The 27,432-nt window shown below is 38.7% G+C and overlaps 1 protein-coding gene across 6 annotated transcripts; it reads left to right on the top strand.

Moving 5' to 3' along the window:
* The first annotated feature begins 1,525 nt into the window (after nucleotides 1–1,525).
* On the top strand, nucleotides 1,526–27,360 carry RNF6 (ring finger protein 6). Of its 6 annotated transcripts, XM_055317455.1 has the most exons (6): nucleotides 1,527–1,788; nucleotides 2,469–2,551; nucleotides 4,290–4,500; nucleotides 5,386–5,481; nucleotides 8,080–8,198; nucleotides 27,334–27,360. In XM_055317455.1, the coding sequence occupies exons 3-6, from the start codon at nucleotides 4,308–4,310 to the stop codon at nucleotides 27,343–27,345; spliced, it is 420 nt and encodes a 139-aa protein (XP_055173430.1). In that variant the 5' UTR covers nucleotides 1,527–1,788; nucleotides 2,469–2,551; nucleotides 4,290–4,307; the 3' UTR covers nucleotides 27,346–27,360. The 6 variants fall into 6 exon arrangements, with proteins under 6 accessions (XP_055173428.1, XP_055173430.1, XP_055173425.1 ...); XM_055317453.1 differs by lacking the exon at nucleotides 27,334–27,360 and having other exon boundaries at nucleotides 1,526–1,788; nucleotides 4,294–4,500; nucleotides 8,080–10,929; XM_055317450.1 differs by lacking the exon at nucleotides 27,334–27,360 and having other exon boundaries at nucleotides 8,080–10,929.
* The last annotated feature ends 72 nt before the right edge of the window (nucleotides 27,361–27,432 follow it).

Raw genomic sequence — 27,432 nt, 5'->3', positions numbered from 1 at the left:
CTATGCTAGATTCTGGGACTATGAAAATGAATAAAACCATTTGTTCAAATTTATAGATTTTAGACTTTTAGTTGGAGGAGATGTATAAATTAACAGAAAATCCTTGTATTTGCTCAGTGGCTATCTTTTTCCGTTGAAAAGGAGGGCAAGGACCTTTTTTGTCTTATTCTTTGCTGTTATTACTAGCACCTAATATGTAGTGGCACCCCGTATTGGTCAAATAAATAAATATATGCTTGAATAGTTATACAGAGGGAGCTATGGGAGCCCCCAAAGGGACATCTGCCTAGTTTTATGTGTAAATATTGGGCTGGAGGGTGGAGTGAGGGTGTCACTTCAGAGGTATCAGAAAAAGTTCCTTGAAGATGAGGAATGAGCTGGGTCTTGAGAGATCAAATAAATTAGGTAAAAGTGGGGTTGGGGGTTGCTTAGGAGTTCCTATACGATTGTTGAGGAATTTCAAGTAGTTCAAGAAGAGATCAGTCTATAGAGGTATGCAGTAGAGATGTCCCAAAGGTCCTTGCAGACTGCATTATTCATATATTTCCATTTTAGTATCTATAATGATACGTGTTTTTTTTTTTTTTTAATTTGTCTGTGTATCCCTACTAAAGCCATAGCTCATCCATGCTTAAGACTACATCATCTGGGGCACCTGGTGGCTCAGTGGTTGAGTGTCTGCCTTCTGCTCAGGTCGTGATCCCAGGGTCCTGGGATGGAGTCCTGCGTGGGGCTCTCTATAGGGAGCCTGCTTCTCCCTCTGCCTGTGTCTCTGCCTCTCTGTGTATCTTATGAATGAATAAAATCTTAAAAAGAAGAAAAAAGACTACATCATTTGTCCAGCCGTTCAGCATAATGGTGGGGATAGACTAGCTCCTCAAAAGTCAAGACAGAAATGAATGAACGGGTTAATGAACGAGTGCATGAAGAACGACAGCAGCGGCGCTCTGTGCACACATCAAGCCTCCTGGATGGTCGGGCTGTCAGGGAAGGAGCGTGCACCAGGCCGGGCAGTCCTACTCAAGGGCTTCCTTAATGGTGAAGTGAGTTTGGTTAAGTGGCACATCTCAGCAAATAAAACGAGGGCCATGAAGGCGAGGAGTTTCCAAGTGCGTTCCTAGCGGGAAAGTGAAGAAACACAAAAGCACTCTGGAAAGGCTGGGATTTGTAGTTTCCAGGTGCCCGTGAGCAATCAAGAGAAGAGCCTGGCTGATGAGTTACGTGGTACCCGGGCAGGAGGGAGATGGAACAGATGGCTGGGGGGGGGGGGGGGCACTCCGTAGCCAGGCTCGACAAACTGGCCACAGCATAGCGCAGAGTAGGAGCTGTGCCTTCCCAAGGGTGGAAAGCAGCTGCAGGAGCGCTGAGCGGCCCGGCATTTGGCTCTCCACAACGAGGCCCTGGGACCACCCGCCGGGCCTCGAGCACTGACCGGACGGAACGCGGAACGCCAGCGTCCTACACCCCGCCGGACGCAATTTTCAGTAGCACCGGCGAGCGCCCAGCCGGCGGTGCAGCGTCTCTGCTGGTCCGAGGGGGGCCCTGGCAGCGGGGGCAGAAGGGCTGGGGCCTGCGTCCTTCCTCCGGAGCCGCCCCGCCAGCTGGACGACCCCCAGTTGCCACACGGACTTCCGGCTTCTCCTTTCGGTAGATGATTACGGGGCGCAGCGGGCTCCGGCGGCGCGCCCCTCTGGCCTCTCGGTCACAGCCTCCCAGGACCCCCGGCGGAGCGCCGCCCGCCGCCGGCTCTCCTGTGGGCGGGAGCAAGACCGCCCAGCTCCGGACGAGGTGGGCTGGGGCGGGGGGGGGGGGGGCTCGGGGCCCGGCCACTACTTCCGGGAGACGCCGAGGAAAGCACGCCCCGCTCGACCCCCCGTCTCTCTTCCGATTGGTTAGCTGCGCCCTTCATGCGCTCCCCTCACCGCTGATTGGCTCAGCTGCGCCGTCCGTCACCTGCTCCCTGTGGGCATCCAGGTCGCTAAGGGAAGCGTTACTTGAGGCTGGGTTGGGAAGAGGTTGGTTGGGCCGCGGAGCCCGGTTTGTTTATTGTAGTGCGAACCGTGCACTGGCGCGAGCTTCCGTCGCAACGGCCGGGAGAGGAACCAGTAGCGGGACGGAGGGCGGGGGTGGCGAGAAAGTGAAGGTTCAGGAGGAAGCTGGAGACCCCCAAGCCTGGTAACGTCTGAATGGGAGCAGGCTAGGAAGGCAGGCAGGCCCTGGCGCGGCGGCCGCGGTCCGGGAGCCGTGACTCGCAGGAGGGAAGGCCTAGTTTCCGTTGTGGGGAAGGGGGCCTTGTGGGAGGTGCGGATGACCTAATTGTTTGGGGATCTAATTTTCTAGGGGAGTGTCTCTCAATCCACTGAAGATTTTGCTTTGACTTTGCAGCAGAGCTTTGACTTTGCTAGCCATTCCTGTCCTTCAGAGAGACCACAATTCTCGAATAATTCAGTTCTCTCTTACTGCTTCAGATGGGCAGCTCTCAAAAAAAGCACAAACAATTGAAGGACGGATACCATGGCATATATTAAAAGCATGTCGAAAGGAAAATAAGGTATTCCTTTTCTTTCGTTGTGGTTCATCGTACAAGAAAATTACCATTTCGAGGAGCAGCTCTTAAAAGTTTTGAGTAATATTCGGCCAGCTTGATTTTAGAATAAATAACCTATTTATTTAATAATAATAACCTATTTTAGAATAGAACCTAATAATAGTTAGAATAGAACCTAATAATAATAACCTATTTTAGAATAGGTTTCAAATGTTTGGGTTGTGGAGTACAAAAATCCTATTACTGCTGTTCCTATCGAGTGTGGTCTTTGCTCGTGATGGCCTAATCTTGTTTGCTCTGAAAATGGAAAGCAATCTTGAGTTTTAAAACATGTTAATTGGCGTTAAACGATGGGGGTAGTGCTACTAGATCTTTCCTTTAAAAATATATAATAATCACGTAATAAAATCATTCAGTAAGTCCTAGTATTTGTATATAAATCATGTAATAAAATCCTTGAATTTGTAATCAAATGTTAGAACGTAAGTGAAGTTGGAGAGTTGCTTACTCAGGTGTAGTTTAGACTTGTAGACCAATTTACTTTATATGTAAAGTAATTTGCTTCAGCAGTGAGTCAGAGCTGCAACAATTGCTTCACTGGCCACCTAGCTATTTGATCCTCCAGCCTCGATTAAGTCGTGTGCCATATTACACATACCCTTTATTAACATCCAGACATTGTCAAGGAATAGATTGTTTCATCCACAGAAAACTCAAATTAGCTCTTACAGGTAGCCCTGGGCCCTAGCTTGGAAAATTCTGATTTAGGGTTAGAGATGAGATCTGGGCATCTGTATTTTCAAAAATTCCCTCAAGTAAGTTTGCTGTGCGTTACCAGGTGAGAACTGTTGACTCACTAAATACACATGTTTAAGAAATTCTAAAGTATTTATGAAACAAATATAATTTTCCCCATCAGTTTCTTTATAGTTTAAGCCCCTAAGGAGTGGCATTGAAGTATAATCCAAATACAAGGTTTGCCTAGGCAAGGCCGGGAAGTTTCACGGGCCCTCAAAAACCTCTGGGACTAACAGTTCGAGGCCCAGGGATGAGATTTGCTGTGGGGAGACACAGAGTGCTCTGCTGTACATTTCCAGCCCTCAGAGCCATGCATTGAGTACTGTGTCCTGTTAGGTGTAAGAGACCAACTCCCAATCTGTTCAGTAGATACAGTAGGCTAAATTATTTTTACCTCAACAAAGTACAATGGAGGATAATATTACAAACATGAGTTTTATTTTAGGAAGAATACCTTTGCTGGAAATAAATGTAGATGATAGCCTCCCAATAGCTCTTTGCTTACGGAGTAAAGAGGATAATTTAAAATTAGGCTTAAAGTGTGTAATTCAGCTTAAAATTTGTATGCTAACATGAAGTAGCCAGATATTTGAAACATCAATGTGAGGGCTTTTAGATCAACTTTACCAGAGTGAAAGAGGTAAAAAAAAAAAAAAAAAAAAAAAAAAAATAATCACTTTGGTCTTCAGATATTAGAAATGAGTGATAAAATAGACCCATTCTGACTTAAACAATGGCTTTGAGCAAAGAAGTAGGTCCAGTTGAATTCTATTGCCCAGAAGCTGTTTTTCATTTGACATGTATTCTTCACTGCAAGGTTTGGCATATGAGATATATGGGTAGAGGATGAAATTTAAAAATGAAAATAGATGTAAGTTAAAAATATGAAGCCATGTGTAGTCCCTGACTAACAGTTTGAATCTCATATATATTGTTTGAAAAGAAAGCCAGGAATCTCAGTATGAATCCGTCTAGATCTAGATCGCATGATGGTAGTGAAGAAGCCTCATCTCAAGACCATAATCATCGTGAAGGTGAGAGAAGATGGCAGCAAGAGCGTCTCCACAGAGAAGAAGCCTATTATCAGTTTATTAATGAACTCAGTGATGAAGATTATAGGCTAATGAGAGACCACAATCTTTTAGGCACCCCTGGTAAGAGATGGGTAAAAGAGGAGACACCTTTGTTATCATTGTAGAAAGGAGTTTCAAAATAAGAGTTTTTCCCCTTCTTCCCTCTCCCAAAATATTATGCACTATTTTTTGAATTTAAGGACTGTTTAATATAACAAAATAGAACATCACTGGCTTACTTCTATATTTTATAAGTAAGTATGAATTTTAGACATGAGGCACTGTTATACAATGCCATGCTAACAAATAGCTTATTATACATAATGGTGTCAAATATTTACATATATGGTCCTATTTCTCTTTTAAGTGATACTTGTACAGATAAAATATTTAAAACTGAATTCTAACTCATTTGAGGTTTTATAACTTATTCAGCTGAATTAATAACACTCCAAGAGTCAAATGTGCTCCATGAATTTTTTGTAAGTTCATCTCACAAATGAACTAATTGAAACTTGTATGTTTGCAGAGAATATATTTGTAATTGCATATTTACACGTTGTATATTGATAACCCATATAATGAACTATTGAAGTAAAATTCAAGCAAATAAAGATTCAGAGTTTTTTCTCAAAATATTCCCTTTAAATTTCTTTTTAACTCTGACAGGAATCAATGAATCAAGCTTATAGATTCCTAAGTGTATCAGCTGAGAGGACTTTTTAAATTAATCAAATCAAATCTTTTTTTTTTTTTTCATTTCAATAAAACAATAAATGAAACACAACCAAAATGATATATGCTTGTATCTCTTAAATATTTTTAACTGTCTTCAGTTTAATAGAACATGAAAATAATAGAGTGTCTTCTAATAGATTGCTGAGGATTAGTCTTACCCTTCATGAATTCTCATAAAACAATAGGTTACAATAGTCACTTTCGGTGAGCAATTTTTTATTGTTTTAGGAGAAATAACGTCAGAAGAACTGCAACAGCGGTTAGATGGAGTCAAGGAACAACTAGCAAATCAGCCTGACTTGAGAAATGGGACAAATACCAGAGGTACTGTGGACCCCTTTCCAATAGAAGCAGGTTTGATTGGAGCAATTGTGGATATGAACTTACTGGATCTTTTGTATGTTTGTCCTTCATGTCTTCCAATTTTAATGTGGTACTCAGATAGTATTTACCCATAATATGCAAACAGCATAGTTAGGCAATATAGGACAGGGGTTGAATACAAACATTTTACACACAGGTTGCCTTTAGAGAGCTCTTAGTATACAATTAAGTTAATTACCAGCATAGTTCTTTTTAATCTTAGAATGTACACACTACTTATTTTAATGTAGTAGAACAAAACTTAGCTTCTGAAAATTTATACAGAGCAATACCAGAAAGACTAAGTGAGGAAACCTGTCTATTGTTTTTACTGTTTTTGTGTTTGTTTTGTCATTTTATTGAACAAACACTAAGTCATAATAGATGTCCTTACGAAAAATAAAGTGTAAAAAAAAAAAACCCAAACTAAACAAAAGTATAAAGAATTAAAAGTAGAGCCAATCTAATGTAGCTTTTACCAGTTCCATTTCCTTCCCTAGAGGTATTTATTATTGGTAGTTTCACTTTTTTTTTTTGGTGTTTCACATATTATATCAAGATTATTGTATTAGATGGGCAAAGACTATTAAAAATTCAAAAATGCAATGATTTAATAAGATAGAAGTTTATTTCTCTTTCATGTTAATAGTTCAGGGAACATAGGCAAACTTGACTCCAGAAGCCAGCAGAGTAGTTCTACAAATGTGCCATTCAGTGCAGGAGCTACTGGCCACAGGTGACCATTTAAACTTAAATTAAGTAAAATTAAATAGCATTTAAAATTCACTTCTTCACTCATATTAGCCACATTCAAGTGCTCAATAGTCACTGCATGTGGTTAGTGACTTCTGTATTAGCACAGATGTAGAACATCTCCACTACGACAGAAAGTTTCACTGGACACTGCTGCTCCATAGTATTGTTTGCATGACCAAGCTCAGTCACAACACAGATTCTACCTGGCAGGTCTAGGTTGCAGAAGGAGAGTCAGGCACCAGCCCGAAAGTGAGATATATCACTTCCACTCCCATTTCCCTGATGAGAGTTTAGTCACATGGCCACACCAGCTGCCCAGCTGCCCATGTGACCATTATAATGCATACAATGGGAGAAGGGCAGGACAGGTTTTGTTAGATAATTAGTGAACTCTTTTACATATACGTATCATCACAATGTTCTAGGAATTAAAGAAGGAAATAACCTTTAGAATGCTTTTTACCTGCCTTTTATTCCTGTCTCCAAATTAAAATGGAAATTGGATATTAATTCTTTTTTTTCTGTATATGTAGGTATGAGAGTTGTACTATATTGCTATAGCTGGTAAAACTGGTCCTTTTACTATACTATGTTTTAATGGAAAATGTACTTAACCATACATAAAAGAGCTTGTATCTTTAGATATGGTTAAAGTTGTTCTTTATGTTATTGACACCAGAAGCTGATTAATAGCTTTAACATGTAAAAAAAAAAAAAAAAAAAAGAGTTTTTATAAAAGATTACAGTAATGACGTGAAACCAAAGCAATCTCATTTAACAGCCATTTTTGCGTAGAATAAATGTTGAGGTTAAAGTCTGTATAGTTCATGTGCGTTAGAATGCTTTTTGTTGAGTTTTTTCCTTTATATATATAATCTACTGGTTAAAAATTCCCATAGAGGCAGAATTATAGTCAAAAAAGTATATCAGGGGCACATTTATTTCTAAATTGATTAATTCAACAATATTGAGAGTCTGATTTCTACCAGATACTGTTGTAGAAGTTGGGGATTTAACAGTAAACAAGACAAAACCTTTCATCTTCATGGAGCTTACATTCTAAATGAACAGAAAATATGTTATGTGTAATGGCTGACATTTATCAAATGCTTCCTATGTGCCAGGTGATGTTAATCGTTTTATATACGGTATCTTATTTTCATGATAACTCTATGACGTTTATGCTTTTGTTATCTCCAGTTTACGGATAAGGATACAGTCATTACATAACATGCCTAAAGTTTCCCAGCTTTACATAAAGACCTATGTAGTTCTAATATTGTATTCAGAAAACCATATTTCTTGAGATAAACATTTTTGGCAGTTCCTGAGAAATAGGATAAAATTCCTGAGGTTACAAAAATATGTAATTGCAAAAATGCTGAGTTACTTTTACTAGAAGGATTCCACAAATTCAAGATGAATTATATAGAAGTTTTGCCACTATATTTTACTGACTTTAAAGTAAAGCAATTTAAATATGTAATTTTAGTATTGGATCTATTTCTCATTTGCCTTAATATTTTCCCAGTAATAGGCATATAGAAAGTAAGAGTAAGGATTTCTCCATGGCTTTGCAAAGAGAATTTATATTTTTATAATACATAGGAATGTATTATAATATGCTTACAGTATACACCTTTTAGAAAGTTCAGTTTTTTTTCCCATTTTTCATTCATTAAAATGCACAGATGCTCTTAAATATAACTTAATTTGATAAAAATTTTATCTTGTAAGTTTTCAATAAAAGTCCAAGCGTAAATTTTTGGAATTGATCTTAAGTTAACTTGGTTTGCTTTCCAGACTCAGAAGTCCCTAGAGAAAATTCAAATGAAGATTCTCTGCTAGAATGGTTGAACACCTTTCGACGCACAGGAAACGCAACTCGAAGTGGACAAAATGGGAACCAAACTTGGAGAGCTGTGAGTCGAACAAACCCAAACAGTGGAGAGTTTCGGTTTAGTCTGGAAATACACATAAATCATGAGAATAGAGGAATTGAAATTCATGGTGAAGATCATACAGGCATTCCACTCTCAGATATTAGCAGGGATCATACTACAGGTAGGCAACAAAGATCAGCTAGTCCTGTGGCTAGGCGAACAAGAAGCCAAACCTCAGTGAATTTCAGTGATAGTAGTTCCAACATCCCAAGGACTAGGCTTGGTTCAAGGGGGCAGAATTCAGTAGAAGGATCTTTCTCAACATTAGGAAGATTAAGAAATGGAATCGGGGGAGCAGTTGGCATTACTAGAACTAGTGGTCCACACAATTTCAGTGGTCACACAAACCAGTCAGGTGGTAGTGAACTCAGGCAAAGGGAGGGGCAACGGTTTGGAGCAGCACATGTTTGGGAAAATGGGGCTAGAACTAATGTTACAGTGAGGAATACAAACCAAAGATTAGAGCCAATAAGATTACGGTCTACTTTCAGTAGTCGAAGCCGTTCACCAATTCAGAGACAAAGTGGCACTGTTTATCGTAATTCACAGAGGGAAAGTAGACCTTTACAGCAAAACATGAGAAGGTCTGTTAGGCGGAGAGGTATAACGCGTGTCTTTTTAGAGCAAGATAGGGAACGTAGAGGTACTGCCTATGCTCCATTCTCTAACTCAAGACTTGTGTCAAGAATAACAGTAGAAGAAGGAGAAGAATCCAGCAGATCCTCAACTGCTGCACGACGACATCCAACAATCACACTGGACCTCCAAGTGAGAAGGATTCGTCCTGGAGAAAACAGAGATCGGGATAGTATTGCAAGCAGAACTCGATCTAGGGTAGGGCTAGCAGAAAATACAGTCACTATTGAAAGCAATAGTGGGGGCTTTCGCCGAACTATCTCTCGTTTAGAGCGATCGGGTATTCAAACCTATGTTAGTACTATCACAGTTCCTCTTCGTAGGATTTCTGAGAATGAGCTTGTTGAACCGTCATCAGTGGCTCTTCGGTCAATTTTAAGGCAGATCATGACTGGATTTGGAGAATTGAGTTCTTTAATGGAGGCCGAATCTGAGTCAGAGATTCAGAGACATGGTCAGCATTTTCCAGAGAGGCACTCAGGTCTGAGTAACATAGGTGCAGTTAATGACATCAGCCAGCACAGTGAAGGTACCTCTCAAAACAGGCGGGCCCAAGAAGACAGCACTGCTATGCATGGTGAAAATGAGACTACCCAGCCTCCTGCCCGAAACAGTGATACTAGAGGTGGCAGGCAGTTGCGAAATTCAAATAACTTAGTTGAAACTGGAACACTACCTATCCTTCGCCTTGCTCATTTCTTTTTACTAAATGAAGGTGATGATGATGATCACATACGTGGTTTAACCAAAGAGCAGATTGACAATCTTTCCACCCGGAACTATGAGCATAACAGTATTGATAGTGAACTAGGTAAAATCTGTAGTGTTTGTATCAGTGACTATGTAACTGGAAACAAGCTCAGGCAATTACCTTGCATGCATGAATTTCACATTCATTGTATTGACCGATGGCTCTCAGAGAATTGCACTTGCCCCATCTGTCGGCAGCCTGTTTTAGGGTCCAGCATAGCAAACAATGGGTGAGGTGTTGGGTCTATTAAAATATTACACTTTAGTAGAGCTGAGTATTTAAGCGCTCTTTTGTTGAATTATTTGTGATGAGCTTAACCAGGATGAAAAAGAACAGATTATTATAGTTTGAACTATTTTTTGTGTGCTTTTTTAACTTGTTAAAGAGAAAATTTATATAAAACTTAAAATGGCAAATGTTAAATTACCCACAAGTACAGAATAGTTAATATTGCTAGAACCAAATAATCTTTAAAATCTTTTTATTTTGGTAATTTTGTCATGCTAAGCACTTTTGTATCTGCACAAGTCAGTCGGTTAAAAATAAATCTTCCTTTTCTTAATAGCACAGCAGACTTTACTTGGACTTTCATGCTCCATAGGCTTAGTACCATGTCCAGACATCGGTGTTTAAATAAGCCTTTCACTTTTTGTTCTAAGGACAATATCTTTTCACGAAAGAGTGTTTTGCTGAATGTTTGCTTAATATATTTAAGTTACTTGAAATGTTAAATTTAATATGCCACATACCATATATGTATATATAGATATATAATTTTAAGGTTAAAATATTCAATCTAAAAAACTACCAGTTTGGTTCTTATTTAAGTTTTTGGGTTATTACTGCATATGGCACAATGTTTAACATTTACAGGATCATCTCTGGGAGGAAGTAGATTAAGATATTTAAAAATAGAGATAATTTACTGAAGCGTCTCTGACAATCTTACTTACTAGACAGCAAGCAATATGTAATACTGAACAAGTATTTCTTTACTCAGAAACGGAACGTGGACATTTTAGTACATATAGATTATTTAACTTGAGTTCAGCCTTTTTGTGAATTTTTTGAACGTGCAGACAATTCTTTGGATTATATTAAGTAAGGTATACAATATGCATGGTTTCTTAAATTTACTTTTAAAATCTAAAAAAAAAATGTCTATGAAGAATCTCAAATGCATAGATAATATGTTAAGTTCTCTTGGAGGTGAAAAAACTCCAAATAACACAAAACAAAAAACCCTTAAGAGAATGTAGAATTTATATAAACACAAAAAGTATGCATTGAAGATCTATTTCTACCAATAAATATTAAAACAAAGCTGTATGTGAACTATTCTTTTCTTTTGGTCCACTGTGGTTTATTTACTAAAAAATAAAATTTTTTTTTTTTTTTTTTGCACCTACAAGGTGCCAGGCCGTGTTACAGGTGTTGAGGATTTATTGAGGACAGTCTCTATCTTCATAGGCAAGAGGATATTTGCTCTTAGAAACTGAAAATCAGTTGATAAAATGAATTAATGAATTACATGACTTTTGTGTTTATGAAAATATGACACAGTTTTCCTGTGGTGATACTGCTTGAGCAAAATCACAAGAACAAATATGTCAAGACCAGGTTCTGTAAGATTTACATGTATCTCAAGATTTAGTTTTTCTTTCTGATGAGTAACTATATTCAATTCACCAGGTAAGATACAACACAGAAATTTTTAGGGAGTGCATTTAACACCTGGAGTGAAAGGTTTTAATAAGAGTCATGACTTGGAGTAAATGGTTTATATAGTCCAGTTATGGGACATGGGACTCTAACATTTGAAGGCTTTCAATACCCCACTAAGAAATTTTACTTTACCTTACAGGTTTTAGATGTCTCTTGATGAATTTTAGTGGTGAATGATAAGATCATCTTTCATGTTTCAGGAAAATTGGTGTAGTGTAGTACTCAGTGGAATGGGGGCTGAGGAGAGTGAAAAGAAACGAATAAAAGAACTATTGTGATCATTTAATTATCAGTTACCATCATCCTAAGTTCTCTATCCTAGAGAGATGGCAGTGAAACTGGAAAGAGAAGGAAGTAAAAATGTTGGAAAAAAGGACATTATTTGGTTTCTTGCTCAGTATGAAGAAGTGGGAGAGTGATATATTCACAGATGGAGAATCACCTGAATAGAAGAAGAGACATTTATCTTGAACATAGCCTTATTTGTATATTGCACTCATTTCAGTGTTACCATTTGTTCCCAGTATAAGAGACTAAATCCAGCCTTTATTGCTCATATGGAATATTCTTCAGGAAGTTCTACCTCCCCTGGTTTGGTCAGTTAGGAAGATCAAGAGAAGAACAAAGGGGGAAATGAAAAAAGTAGGGATAAAGAAGAAAAATAAAAGCACATTGTTTGTTTGATTTAGTCCTTTGTAAGATGTGGTAGCACCGGCATGTAAAGGGATCCCAAATAGGCATTTGAAATAATACCAGATTCTATACTATATGGAAAGTTCCCTGAAAACAGCGGGAAGGCTTAATGTGTTTTGTAAATTGGTACCCTTGTTGGGAACAAAGAAGTGTATTCTATCATATTTTCACTCATTTCCCAGTAAACGAGGCTGATGACAAATACAAAGGCTCTTTATTTATAGCCTCTATTTAGCAATGATTGTACCCCTTACGGTTCCAATATAGAAAGGAACAATGGCTTAAAACTCTTCATTTGAATATTATGTTCCAGGTCATGTCATGAGAGCTTGTTTTTTATAGTGTGGCTGTCTTGCAAACTTCTATTTCAAAACCATCAGGTTCCCAGCTGCTTTCCCTCTTGTATCCCAGTTTTGTGTAGTTTCACCTAGCACTGGCCCGTACTTGAATATCTTTTATTCATTCTGAGGTTATTTTCCTTTCAGTATTTAAAATGAATTTATAATTTAAGCCTCCCAAGATCTTGTTGAAGTATTACTGCCATTTAACATAATAAGCAGCAGAGTTTAGAGTCAATCATGGGACCATTTGCCTACAGAGCTTGTGCTTTTCCCTCTCAACTGTGTTCTGGAAGAGCAGAAATGCTTTGGGAAGTTTTCAGTCTAATTTACTCCTTCCTAAACATGTTTTTCTAGTTTTGTGACTTTGTGATGGCATGTCTTTGTGATTACCCTAATCTTCCTATGCAAATACATACTTTCTGTCTCACAAACGATGGGCAGACTGCTCCTGAAAGTTATAAAGCAGAATCTGTGTTGTAAGGATGTAACCAGAACAGAGATGAATAAGGCATCTGAAGAACCCGTGTTAAGGATCATAATTTGTAAGCGGAGTCTGAGGCATTTTCACAAATATTACTCCTACACGAGAAGTTCTAATGAATTTCTAATCTTCAGACTAATGTCTGGTCAGAGGAGCAAGAAATTATGTAGAAATAGTGCTCCAAGTGAAGGGGGGTAATTATTCCCTTTGCAGTGCCAGTAAGCTCATTTGGGGTCACTTCCACAATCCTTTATAACACTGGAAGTCAGAGCGCTGGTTTATCTGTTAGGACAGAAGATGATTTCCCAGCAAGCCAGAGCCATCCATCACTGAGAAGGCCAAATGCCCCATGTTCCAGAGGACATGACTGCAAGTGTCAGTGGTGATTGTTTCCTCCATCTCTACAGGCAGATTGTGAGTTCTTTTCAGTTACTATGGATGTATTAGGCCCTGACTAGCTGCCCTTAGAATAATTAGGGAGCAATAATTATTCTCAGCAAGGTTTTTATTTTATTTTGAGCATTAAATCTCTGAAGAGTTGGCCCCTATACTTTTCTTTTCCTCTTTTTTTTTTTTTTTTAAATACAATCCTTTATCTTCTCCAAAATGAAAAAAAGCTTTTAGGTGTATTTTTCCTCTATTGTATTGTCTCATTTGAAGACCAAGAAAGCTCTTCGTTGCCCAGTATATATATACGTATATGTGTGTGTATATATATATATATATGTATATATACACACACACACACACACACACTCACTGCAAAACTACCCCTACTTAATCAAACTCTTCTGTGCAATTGCAAAGTTTTCACATTCTCCCCCATGGGAAATAATCTAAATTTATTTATAGCCTCTATATTGTGAAGTGACACTATTCAGCAACTCTTAAAAGAGTTCAGCTTCTCCGGATGGTATACATCCTTCCATTAGCTTGGATTTGATCAGGTTTAATTGTGACCCCTTACCATCCAGTTTATGGGATAAATGATAAATGTAGCTTCTACCTACCTGATAGAGTGAAGTAGAATAAAGGTCAAACAAAAAAGGGGGAAGCAAGTGTCCTTGATTACATTGATTACTGGTAGGGAATGTACACACATCTTGCTGAACAAGCTTAGTAGGATGAATGATAGAAATAATGAGTCTTGTAAGCATCTCTTTGTTGACACTCTTATCTGAATGTAGAATAAGTTATTTGGTCAGCCAATTTGGCTGGCCCCGATCCTGAATTGGGGCCACTTTCAGAAAGACCTCCATGGAGAATTTCCCTATTGGTGGTAGGGGCTCAAAGGTTGGAAGAAATGTTAGTGACCAGCTTTGATCTTAGCATTTTGATGTTGGGGACTGCCCTAATGTTGAACAGTCCTAAGTCTCTGTACAACAGGTTAGGGGCTTTTTTATCTAATTAAAACTTTAATTAGCATCTTAACAATTTCATTTGGGTTTTTGTATCACATGCCAGAAATCTTTTATTGTTCTTGATTTGCTAGCAGGAATAGTCCTGGCCCTTATAACACCTTTAGGGATTTTTTTTTTAAGCATTTTTTTAGACTCCTATCTCTAATTCTTAGCTAAATAGATTTTGCTTATGTTGTAGTTGGGAGCTTTTCTTTAATCGCCCCATGTCCCTTTGCTGCATTTCAGTGTGCTTTACAATAGGAAGGAGATGTGTTCATTTTTGTCTGTAGGATGAGGCAGAGTGACCATTCTATTCTGATCAGTGGGTTCAGGTCACATGCCCATCCACCGCAAGCATGTAGCTTGGGAGGGGTTAATTCTGTTCTGAGTCCCAGCATTGAAGTGCCCAGTGTTCCTGATAACTCTGTGTTGGAAGATCCCAAGACCACCCTCAGGTTAGTGGTTGGTGAGGACTCACAGGACTCAGCATATAGCTCACAGCTAAGATTTATTATAAGGAAAGGAGACAAAGGGAAAAGGCACATGGGATTAAGTCTGGAGGAAACCAGGCAAGCTTCCAAGAGTCCTATCCCAGGGGAGTTACACAAGACACACTTAGATTCTTCCAGCACCAAATGGGACATGAGGGAAGTGTTGTCTACTAGGGAAGCTCATTACAGGCTCAGTGCCCAAGGTTTTTATTGGGGATTGGTCACATAGGCACCTCTGTCTGGCATGTGCCAAACTTCCAGACCCCAGTAAGGCAAAAGTGCTGAGAGCCCATGAAAGTAACGATGTGGCCCTTCTCATCTCCCCATTATGTCCTTCAGCTACACTATATCTTCTGCAAAGAACTGAGAGTTCCTTGAAGTTATCCTCAGCACCTGGCATGATGCCTGGTACCTATAGTAGGTCACTCAGTATATATTTAATAAGTAAATGAATAAAAGTTCCATATATAGGTAGGCCTTGGCTTGCAAATAGCTTTTACATTAAAAGCTTGTTTGTAAGTTTTTTTTTTTTTTTAACTCAGAACACATTTACCATAGATACAATGCCATGTTTGTGATTAGGCAAGAGAGGAAAGGCTCCCAAGCCAGCCCAGATAAAATCTACCTTACCTAGAATGTTTCTGAAATATAAGTGCCGGCAAGAGCAGAAAAACCTAATATTCCTGCAAGTTAACAGAACAAAAATGAAAGTGAAGAAGTATTTTAAAAATTTATCTCAAATAGTAGTGTTTGAGACTCTAAAAAGGATGCCTTTCTTTTTTTTTCCTCCCCCCCCACCTTTTTTTTAATGTAAGTGGGGCTTGAACGCATGACCCCAAGATTAGGAGTCACAAGTCTACTAACTGGGCCAGCCAGGTGCCCTTAGGATGCCTTTCTCAAATTTCAAATTGCCCTTTCCTCATTGGCCTGTTGCAGCTGCTTTGTTCACTTACCACAGTGGCTAAACTGGATGGAATTTCTGCCTTGGGCCACCCTGCTTGGTAAAGTGTCGCTTTGGCTGTGTGTACTCTGCTTTTCTTGTCTCTCCCAGCTTCCATCTTCTCTCCTGACTCCCATCCCTAACAACCAGGAGGGGGCAAAGGGTAAAGCAGCCAAAGAGTAAGCAGACAGGCTGGTCATTTTGATTGTGGGAAGAACCACATAGCCAAGTGGGAGAGGAATTTGGTGGTTGCAAGTGCAGAACAGGTTAGCCCTTTTATAGTTTAATTCTGAATGTGTCTCACCCAAAACTGTACTCAGATTTTTTTTTCTTGCAAAGAAAAGGTTTTAGGTTTAGTCTTAAAATGTTTATTTTGTGTGACTGTTTGATAGTAGAGTTGTTTATGTCTTTGGAGCTGATGATAGCAAATGCCTTATTCAATGTAATATTATCATGAAGCTCTTTAAACAGTTTGTTCAGGTGAGAACAGAGGTTTAGCCTTCTTGACTTAGTATACAGAGAGGGATAATTACCACATATATCTAAAGGAAGTGTACAATATCCCAATGAAAAGGTATTTTCTTAAATGTTCAGTCCTCAAGGGAAACAAAGAATAACTTTAACCCCTTAATAGGGGGTGAGGATTATAATTTCACTGATCTTAAAATGCTGACCCCCTTAACTTGCAGTGTGTGTGTGCACATGCATGCATGTGTGCGTGCGTGCGTGCGTGTGTGTGGGTGTATGTGTGAGAGAGAGAGAATCTGGATAGCTTCAATAACTCAAGGTCACACAGTTGGTTAGAAGCAAGACATAAGAGATGCCTGGATGGCTCAGTGGTTGGGCCCCTGCCTTCGGGTCAGGTTGTGATCCTGGAACCTGGGATTGAGTCCTGCATCCAGCTCCCTGTGGGGAGCCTGCTTCTCCTTCTGCCTTTGTCTCTGCTACCCCACCCCACCCCCTGTGTGCCTCTCATGAATAAATAAATAATTTTTTTAAAGCAAGACTTAATAATAGCCTTGTAATTTTTTTAGATGTCTTTATTACGAAGAATTATTTTTTTAAAGCAAGACATAATAATAGCCTTGTAATTTTTTTAGATGTCTTTATTACGAAGAATTATTCAAAGCTCTGACCCCATGTATTCACTGCCAAAATATGTTTATTGGTCTTATAAGGCTGATGACTCAATATAGGGAAAGGCCTCTTCTAACCTAGTCAGGACAAATGCTGAGCTGTGGGCTCTGACTCTTTAAGACTTTGGGGAAGTTTGAGCTGAGTCATGCTGCTCCAGGGCTTCAGTAGAGTTCCAAAGCTGGTTTGTGAGGGCTCAAGCCTCAGATCTGCAGCTGTCTGCTACTAATGAGTATTGGTTCCTGTTCACTTTTGCAATAATTTTAAAAGCATCTGTTAGAGCAGTGCAGGTTCAAATCACAGATGGTGACAGGTGCAATGAAGGTGTCATTTCAGGCATTTCTCATTATTCAGATAACACCTTAAGGTCATAATTCTTACTTAAATAATGCGGTGAATTTTTTTTTTAATTTAAAAAGCTTAGAACATCCAACCTGTTATATTTATGCCCCAAATACAGACTCCTAGAATTTCAGGTCTAAGGGAAGATGGGCCATCTTCTAAGCACATTCTCTATGGGCCCTGAGAGCCTTACTTAAAATTTCTCAATCACTAATTGCCACACCTGCTTTTAAAGACAAAGGTATTATTTGTCTTTCACTACACACTCAATATTGTATCAGTTTGGGTCTCTGAGTAGTGAAAACCAACACGGGATTATATGCAAGGGATTTACTGCAGAAAGACCTGTTAAGGAGAATGGGGAGGGAGCAGGAGTAGGTAAGGAGAACTTTTAGGCTAGGATATAGGTATGCTACCTAAGAAAGGAAGTGGGTAGAAGGAGGCTTGGGTAGAAGCTTCAGATTGCAGTGGAGTTGTATGACTGTCAGGTGGGAAGTCAAGGCTGATAGAGGAGTCCCTCACTGGGGAGGAATGGCCCAGCTCTTGTACCTCCTCCGGCTCAGTCACTGGCTAGGGGTAGCCTGGGGGAGCATGTCCTGGGCCTAAGTGCCAGGGCAGACCCAAAAGCTGTGACACCTGAAGGCTCAGTCACTTATGCTCCCCTTATCAAGGTTCTCTTGAGGGGTGCATCTTCATGACTGCAACAGATATTTGCACTCTTCACTTCTAGAAACAATCACGATTTGATCTTGGTTTACTCTGACTCCTGGAAACCTGTATGGTTTTCCATTCCTTTATTCCAATTGCTATCAGATAAGTTAACATTGCTTCAGATCTTAGCTTTCTTTTCTCCAGATTAAATAATCTTATTTCTTTCACTGCTATCCTTTGAATCAGGTTTGCCAAGCCCCTTTGCCAAAGCCCAGAACTGCAACCCATGTTCTCTGTGGGCAGGGAGCTCTTTTGGAGTCGATTTACAATATTGGGATTAGGAACACAGACTTTGGTGACCAGAGATATCAGCGTGGGTCTCCGATTTGCCACAATATGGGCTAGAGGAACTTGTGGAAATACTTTAACTTTCTTTCTTTCTTTCTTTCTTTCTTTCTTTCTTTCTTTCTTTCTTTCTTTCTTTCTTTTTCTTCTTCTTCTTCTTTCTTTCTTTCTTTCTTTTCTTTTCTTTTTTTTAAGATTTTATTTATTCATGAGAGAGCGAGAGAGGCAGGGACACAGGCAGAGGGAGAAGCAGGCTCCATGCTGGGAGCGTGACGTGGGACTCCATCTGGGGTCTCCAGGATCACGCCCTGGACTGAAGGCTAACTTTCTGATCATCATTTTCCTCATTCGTGAAATTGAATAACATCACACCTACACAGTGGGATTAAAGCATGTATATACTAAATGTCCATGGCACATACTAAGTGCTTCATAAACATCATAAAATATTAGCATTGTATTCAGTCTTGACCTTTACTAATAAAAGGACTTGTGTTGCTGACTCATATCCACTTTGTGATCCATTTGGCTAAGCCTTGAGGTACTTTTGTTCATTATTTATTCTCAGTATCTGCCAGTGTGATAATGTCTCTATTTTTCCTTCCTGAATGTACCAGACTGTTTTTATTCTTGCTCACTGACTCACTCTCTCCTTCAGCTTTTCTGTAAAGTCTGTGCTTTGGGGAATCCATTAAAGGTTTTCATTTCTGTTTTTGTTTTTGTTTTGTTTTAGTGATGCTGTGAGGCAAGAGATAAGAAGCTGCCTTGTATCACTGTTAGACTATTCCATCTCTGAGTTTTAACAACTAATGCCTCTTCTGGATTCATAGCAGTCCTTGGGTTTTCAGGAAGTTGGCATAGCCACAAAACTCTTTGATCCTAAAAAAACAAAAACAAAAACAAAAACAAACCAAAAAAACTCTTTGATCCTTGTTTCATGAATAGCAAAATATTGAAAGGTCATTTTCCAAATCCAAACATGATCCTTATTTGATCCTCTCCCATTGCCAATAATCTGGAAGGGAAGGGGAGGGTACCAGCTCTGTTCTCTAGTGTTACTAGAGTACTAACAAGTCTTCTTAATTCTCAATGAAATTTCATTTGCCCAAAGAGATTTTGTGCTGCTTATCTCATTTTATACACAAAGAGAGTAGGTTGGGTAAGAGTAACTTATGCTTATTTTGGAAGAAACTAAAGTATGGAGAAGTGAATAATTTGCCCAAGTCAACCAAAAGGCCAGTGGCGGTGCCAAAAACAGACCTTGGTTCTCCAGATTTACAGTGGAGGCTCTTCAGTTTGGGCCAGACTGCTACCCATGACAGGATAGACCTATACCTTCTGAATAAGGGCAGAATGGCATTCTTTCCTCCACCATGCTGGGGTCTAGTACTACTAGACCTTCACAGGCAGCTTGTCTTTGTCCTCCCAGTAGTAAGTAGTCAGTCCCCAAAGCTTCTAGACAGGTCCCACAGCTGGGTCACTGGGTATCAGTCAACTGGCTTTCAAGGTATGAAACCAAACTTCTGGGTAGCAACATAAAATTTCAGGCCCTTGATGGGCCTCATATGAATTATGAATTACTATTTTAGGAATCTGAGCTGAAGCCTGCTTCTTAGTTACACTACTTTTAAGCAAACGTATGCTCCTAGGGATCAGTAGCCCATATGTGTTTCAATATATTTAATCTGTTTGGTTGCCTCAGGTGTAATTTACAAGCACTTATTTGCAGAAACCAGCCATTTTCCTAGATAATGTCTTAATATAGGCTTGAATCAAAGAAGGAATTGAATCAAAGCAGCAACCTGAAATTGGAGCCCTCCCATCTGTAATAGAATTTTCTTGCTTCTCTATTCATTTTCTGCCTCCATTATTTTTGCTTGCTTAGCATCCCTTTCTCCATTCTTTTAGGGGAATTAGTTTTCCTCCATTCTATGTGTTACTGGTAGGGCTGCTGATCATAAGATCTCTTTCACTTTTCTTCAGAAGGGTACAAATATGACCAAGTTATTAGCTCAGTTAGCTTCTTTCCAGACCATGTGGTAAATGCATGGCTAACTTTACAAGAAGTCACCAAATTATTTTCCAAAATGGTCATACCATCTACATTCCTACCAGAAATGTATAAGCCAGAGCCAGCTGCATAATTTGCTAGATCCAGTGCAAAATAAATGAGTGGTTCACTGTTCAAAAAGCAGGAAATATAAAGCTCTTTTCTTTTGTAATCTCTCTTGACTTGTCATGGTGATTTTTATTTGTTGTTCATGTTATTAATTATGAGCATAAAGTTCACTGCTATTTCATCTTTATATTATTTAATGTCAAGGGATTTAATATGTATATGGAAAATTTTCTTTGTATTATGATGTTTAGATATCTCAAAAGCCTTCCTGGCTGGCTACCCTCCTAGGCTAGCCAATTTATACTCTTTTAGGACCAATTAGTCATAGAATGTCCCCTGGGCCAGGCACCTGCCATCTGACGTGGGACCCATTTGAATCTCAACTTCCACAAAAACAAAAAAGCCCCACAAAACTCTGTTAAGTCTTGATCTAATTACTCCTGGTCTGGGTGCTTTCACTCATTTACACTCCAATAAACATTTGTTTTGACCAAACATGGCAAATGCTGAGACCCACATCAATTCCAGTAAGTACTCACTTGAAAAGAATACCCCTGGCCCAAGGAGCTCACTGCTAGAGATGATATCACCTCAGATGACATGGTCTCTGCCCAAGACTAGCCATTGGAGAGGACTTTGGCCACTGTGTCAGATACTTTGCCCTGGATATTAAGCTCTTCACCCAAACCATGTTCCAGGTCTGCCTCTCCTTAGGTACAAATTGGACACAACGCATGTTTGCTTTTCTTCTTTTGACATTAGGGATTCTATTTTGTTTCTGAGTTTATGATCCTTGTATATTCCTTGCTTTCTTCTCAAATGTACATCCCTATATTCCCATTCCTAATGAGGAATCTGGTAGAAGTTACTACTATCTGTACCATTCTAAGAATTAATGGAAATTATTGTTTTCTCCAGGAGGCACCTGCTCCATATTAGTCAACATTTGACCCTCCCACTGCCTTCTCCTACTATCCACTTCCAGCTTTCTGTCATGATCTTCCACCTTGCATCTCAGACCATGACCACCAAACCACTGTTTCTCCATGGTTACACACAGAACCACTCGTCTTAATATATATTTTACTAACTTATATTTCATACCCTTCAACAACATAACTGCCAGACCTGCCACCTTGACTGAACATATTTCTAACAAACTTTGCAATTCCACCAAGATATTGTTAAAATCCTCAAAATTTCAGCTCTATTTTTCCTGCCATGGAGATAGGAAATGTAGTTATGGACCAGCCTGTGGACCAGTCTCCTTGTAGTTTGACTTCTGTTCTTCCTCTCTACTCTAATAATAAAATGTTTTCTATGCTGTTTAAGGCAACTTATGCCCAGTCTAAAATCCTCCACTACTATCATCCCAAACTTTCCTTAATATGATGTCAAAACATCAGAGCACCAATTGCATTGTGTGTGTGTATGTATTTTTCCTCCTATACCTTATCATGTTTTGAAATCTTAAAAATCCTGTCTGACTGGGGAGAGCATGCCTTCCTGGGCTAGCTGATTCTTAAAGACAGCAAGGAATTACTTCCTCTTTCTTGCCCATGCATCCCTCGTAGGCTATATTCATTCCTCTGACTTTATCATCCCAGGAAACTAGGGACCAGCCCTGTAGTCTAAGGCCCACAGAAATTATTCAAATTATTCTATCCTATGTTGTTCTCTTGCCCTGTCTTGACTTTTCCAAGGAAACACCAATAAAGACCATGGCCTGAGTGCACCACTCCCAGCCCCAGCTCCACTCCTGGCAGCGCACATAACTGCCCCGACTCCTGTTTTCTGCCTCTTGACCACTCTGGTGTCTTTCTCATAGGGCCTTGTGTGCCTCCTGTCTCTAGGACCTGTAAGTATAATTACCTTTGTTTTGTCTTGAGCCTTTCCTCTCTCTCCTCTTGTGTCTGCACCTGACTAATGGTCTCATAAAAGAATCCAAAACAGCCAGTTTTGGGTGCAAATACAAGAGCTTTTAGCTTGTATGAGGAATCACTGAAATTACACAGTTTAGGTTTCATAGCTCATGTATTTAACTCTTAGGAAGACAGTAGGAACACTGCAGAAAACTGATTCAGCTGTCTCTATTTCTCTTCTCGACACATGCACTTTGTAGTGAGACTCCCTTAGGCTTACTGATGAGTAAGGAAGAGCTGAAAGGAAAAGGAACTCTAGGCTTCCTGACGCTTTTTCTTCCTTTAATGTCTTAGAGCTTCGTTCTCAGTGTAAGTAGTTGGCTCACACAGGGGATAACCCAAGTGAACAAGGAAACAATAGCATTCTTTGGAGTTTTGTGTTTCTTAGAAGGCTATCGCCACTTTCTTCATCCAAAGCAAGTTCTGTTTCAAATGGAAAGTGTGGCTTCTTGAGTAGGATTGCCAGTGTTAGCAAATAAAATTAGGAGATGAACAATTAAAGCTAGGCCTCAGGCAAACCACTGTCATTTCTTTAGAAAAAGTACATCCCAAATACTGCATGGGACACATTTTATTTTATCCAGCAACTCTATATCTTAGGGCTGTCACTGCCCCCTTCTCCCTCAGTCATAGATGTAATATAATTACTTTTTTAAAAACTGCGGTAAAATACATATGACCACTGACCATTTTTAAATATCCATTCAGGGGCTATAAGTACACTTATATTGTTATGCAGCCATCACCCACAGAACTCTTTCCATCTCGCAAAATAGAAACTCTATACCCATTAAACGCAAACTCCTTCATTTCTGCCTTGACTCCAGTCCCTTGGCAACCATCATTCTACTCTCTGCCTCTATAAAATTAGCTGCATTAAGTACTTCAAATCAGTGGGATCATATAGTATTTTTTTTTTTGCAGCATTTCAAAGTCCTTTTGCAATTGGCTATTTCACTTAGCATAATGTCTTTAAGGTTCATCCGTGTTGTACCATGTGGCAGAATTTCCTTCCTTTTTAAGGCTGAATAATATTCCATTGTACGTACATGCCACAGTTGTTCAGCCAGTCATCCATTGATTGATAGTGGCATTTCTTCTACATTTTAGGTATTGCAAATAATGCTGCTGTGAACACAGGTGTACAAAGTCTCTGCTTTCATTTCTTATGGGGTATATATACCCAGAAATGGGATTGTTAGATCATATGATAATCCTATTTTTAATTTTCTGAGGAACAACATGATTCGCTCCGAGTCTTCCTGAACCCCGATACATTGTGTTCACTGGAATTCTGTGCTCATGGGACCCTGCAAACACCATACCTGAATGAGGCAGCAAGGAACAAACAGGCATGTATGTTAGCGTCTCCTCTGCTCACATACATTTTCCATTGTTTCATTGGACTTCACCTAGAAAACACTAGTTCAAAGCTAACATTGTTGAGAATTTCAGGACAGTGACAGCAGAGCATTAATTCAAGTGAGGAGACCTTCTGAGCATGGTGCCTAGGAAACCAGCCTTACATGAGACTTCCAGTTGCTGCACATTCTCCCTAACTAACATCACTATTGCCAGGCTCTTTGATGTTAGCCATTGTATAGTTGTGAAATGGTATCACATTGTAGTTTTAATTTGAATTCCATTATGATTAATGATGTTGACTATCTTTGTATTTGTTGGCTCTTTATACATCTTCTTTTAATTCTGTCTTTATGTAATTGTATGTTTGCCCATCCCCCTATTGATTTATTTTATTATTGAGTTGTAAGAGTTCTTTATGTATTGAGTATCAGTCATTTGTGATCTACATCTATGTGATATGAGATACTAGATACATAGATGCTATGTGTGTACCTATGTAGTTATCTATACTATATATGTATCGATATATATACACACTATATATAGTTATATACACATTATTGATGTTTTTTCCTCCCAATGTCTGACTTGCCTTTTCATTTTATTTCTTTTTTTTTTTCAAAGATGTTATTTATTTATTCATAAGAGACGCAGAGAGGCAGAGACATAGGCAGAGAGAGAAGCAGGCCTCCTGCAGGGAACCCGATGTGGGACTCGATCCCAGACCCCAGGGTCATGACCAAGCCAAAGGCAGACACTCAACCACTGAGCCACCCAGGTGGCCCCTTTTCATTTCCTTTTTTTTTTTTCCCTTTTCATTTTCTTAATGGCATCGCTGAAGGAGAATATTTTTAATTTTGATGAAGTCCAAATTATCAGTGTTTGTTTTTTATTGTTTATGCTTTTTGTGTCTTACCTAAGAATCTTACCTAATCCAAGGTCACAGAGATTTCTTTCCTCCTTCTCCTCCTCTTGTAATTTGTCTCCCCCCCAACCCCCTTCTCTTTGTCTTCTTTAGCTGTTATATTTAATTAAATACATGACCCGTTTTGAGGTTACTTTTTGGTGTGGTGGAAGGTGAGAATCCAGATTAATTTTTCTGTTTTTGAATATGGATACTCTCTCTGGTTTCAACACCATAAGCTAAAAAGACTATCCTTTCCATTGAATTCTGTTGAAAATTAGTTGAGTGTGTATGTGTGAGTCTACTTCTAGATTTTCTATTCTCTTGTTGAATATATATCTATTTTTGTGCCATTCCACACTCTTTTGGCTACTTCAGATCCTTTGTGTCACTGTATAGATTTTATAATCAGCTTGTTAATTTCTATGTAAAAGAATATTGAGGGGTGGGGGGCAGTGCCTGCTGGCTCAATCGGAAGAGCATCTGACTCTTGATCCTCAGGGTCATGAGTTCAAGGCCCAAGCTGGTTGTAAAGATTACTTAAATAAAAAACTATTAAGCCTCGCCCCAAGAATGTTGGAATTTTGGTTGGGAGTGCATTGAATCAATAAGTCAATTTGGGGAGAAATGACATCTTAAAAATACTGAATCTTTCAATCTATCAATATTATATATATCTCCATTAATTTAGGTTTTCTTTAATTTCAGCAATGATTTGTACTTTTTTAGTGTACTTGTATTTTGCATATTTTGTTAAATTTATGCCTAAGTTTTTCACATTGTTTGAAGTTATTGTGTTATTTTTGTACAATTTTAATTTCTAGCTCTTTATTACTAGCGTATAGAAATACAATTGGTTTTTTGTATTTTAAGCTTATATTCTCTGATTTTTCTAAACTCACTTATTCTAGTAGCTTTTTTAAAGATTCTTAATTATAGGAATCCCTGGGTGGCTCGGCCCTTTGGCACCTGCCTTCAGCCCCAGGCATGATCCTAGAGACCTGGGATTGAGTCCCACATCGAGCTCCCTGCATGGAGCCTGCTTCTCCCTCTGCCAGTGTCTCTGCCTCTCTCTCTCTCTGTGTCTCTCGTGAATAAATAAATAAAATCTTTTAAAAAAAGATTCTTAATTATATTTTGTATACCGATAATTTCAAATGCAAATAAAAGTTTTCTTCTTCTTTTTTTCCCCCCCCCAATATGTATGCCTCTTTTTTTTTCTTGACTTGTAACACTGTCTGGGACCTTCATTACTTTAAGTTATCTGAAAATATTTTATTTCTTTCCTATTTCTGAAGGATCCTTTCTCTGGACATAACATTCTGGGTAATGTTTCCCTTTCAGCACTTTGGAGATTTTCTGTCTTTGACTTCTGGCCGTATATTGTTTCTCATCAGAAACAATGTATGTTTGTGACATCTTCTTTCTCTTGCTGCTTTCAAGACATTTTCTTTATCTTTGGTTCTCAGCAGTTTGACTACAACGTTCCTAGGTAGGAACATTTGAATTTATTTTATTTGAGGTTCAATAAACTTTTGGATCTGTGAGATCTCATCAAATTTTGGAAAATTTTGGTCATTATATATTTAAATATTTTTAATGCCTCATTCTAATTCTCTTCTTCTTCTGGGTCTCCTACTATATGTCTGTTAATCTGTTTGGTATTTCCTCCCACAGGATTCTGGGTTTACCTTATCAGGATTTGACTGAAAAGAATAACCCATATAACATGTCCAAGGAAGATTAGGTTCAAATAAATAATAACATCATCTGTGTGTGTGTGTTTTGTGTGTGTGTGTGTGTGTGTGTGTGTGTGTGTAGGGGGTGTGCGTATAAGAGGGGAGATAATGAGAGTTTGCATATCACCCCCTGATGGTACAGTGGTTAGGACTACTAGCTCTGGAGACAGACATACTGGTTTCAAATTCTGGTTTTGCAGCTGAATAATTGTGTGACCTTGAGCAAGTTACTTAGCTTCTTGAAGCCTCAGTTTCTTCATCTATAAAATGAGGACAGTATTAGTACAGGCATACCTCAGAGGCATATATTGTAGGTTCAGTTCCAGACCATTGCAATAAAGCTAATATTGTAATAAGTATAATATTGCAATGAGTCAAATGAATTCTTTGGTTTCACAGTGCATATAAAAATTATATTTATACTATACTGAAGTCTAGTAAGTGTGTAATAGCATGTGTCTAAAAAAAACCCAAAGTACAGACTTCAATTAAAAATACTTTGTTGCTAAAAAATGCTAACCATCCTCTTTCAGCGAGTAGTAATCACTAATCACAGATTATCATAACAAATATAATAATGGAAAAAGTTGAAATATTGCAGGAATTACCAAAATGTGACACAGACACAGAATGAGCAAATACTGTTGGAAAATGACACTGACACACTTACTTGATGCAAGACTGCCACAAACCTTCAATTTATAAAAATTGCAGTATCTACAAAGTATAATAAAATGAGGTATGCTTGTACCTACTTTATGGAGTTGTAAGAAGGAAAAATGGTATTTTGTTGTTTGAATTAGCATTTTTTAAAAATTAGTGAGGTTAAGTATCTTTTAATGTATTTATAGATCATATTTTCCCCTGTGAATTACCTGCTTGTATTGTTGTGCATTTACATATATTCATTGAGTTAATATTCATTGGGTTATAAGATTTTTCTTATTACTTTAGATTATATTATGAAGTTAAAATATTAGTATGTATTATTGCAACTGTATTTTACTCATATTGCTATTCTGTTGATTATATATGTTATAAATTCTTATTCCAGACTGAACTTTTAAAAACTTTTTTTTTCTAAAGAAATTTACAATTATTATGAAATAAAATCTGACAATATTTCTCTTTATAGCTGTTAGACTGAGGGCCTCCATTCCCAGCAGGCAATTGGCCAGAGGTCACCCTCAGTCCCTTGCTACATGGGCCTCTAGAAGATGGCGGCTCAGTTCAT

Source organism: Nyctereutes procyonoides, unplaced genomic scaffold (assembly GCF_905146905.1).
Source record: "Nyctereutes procyonoides isolate TBG_1078 unplaced genomic scaffold, NYPRO_anot_genome, whole genome shotgun sequence".
NCBI classification, from domain to species: Eukaryota; Metazoa; Chordata; class Mammalia; order Carnivora; family Canidae; genus Nyctereutes; species Nyctereutes procyonoides.
Note: the sequence above shows the minus strand (reverse complement) of the source record. Positions and strands in the feature narration are given on the sequence as shown.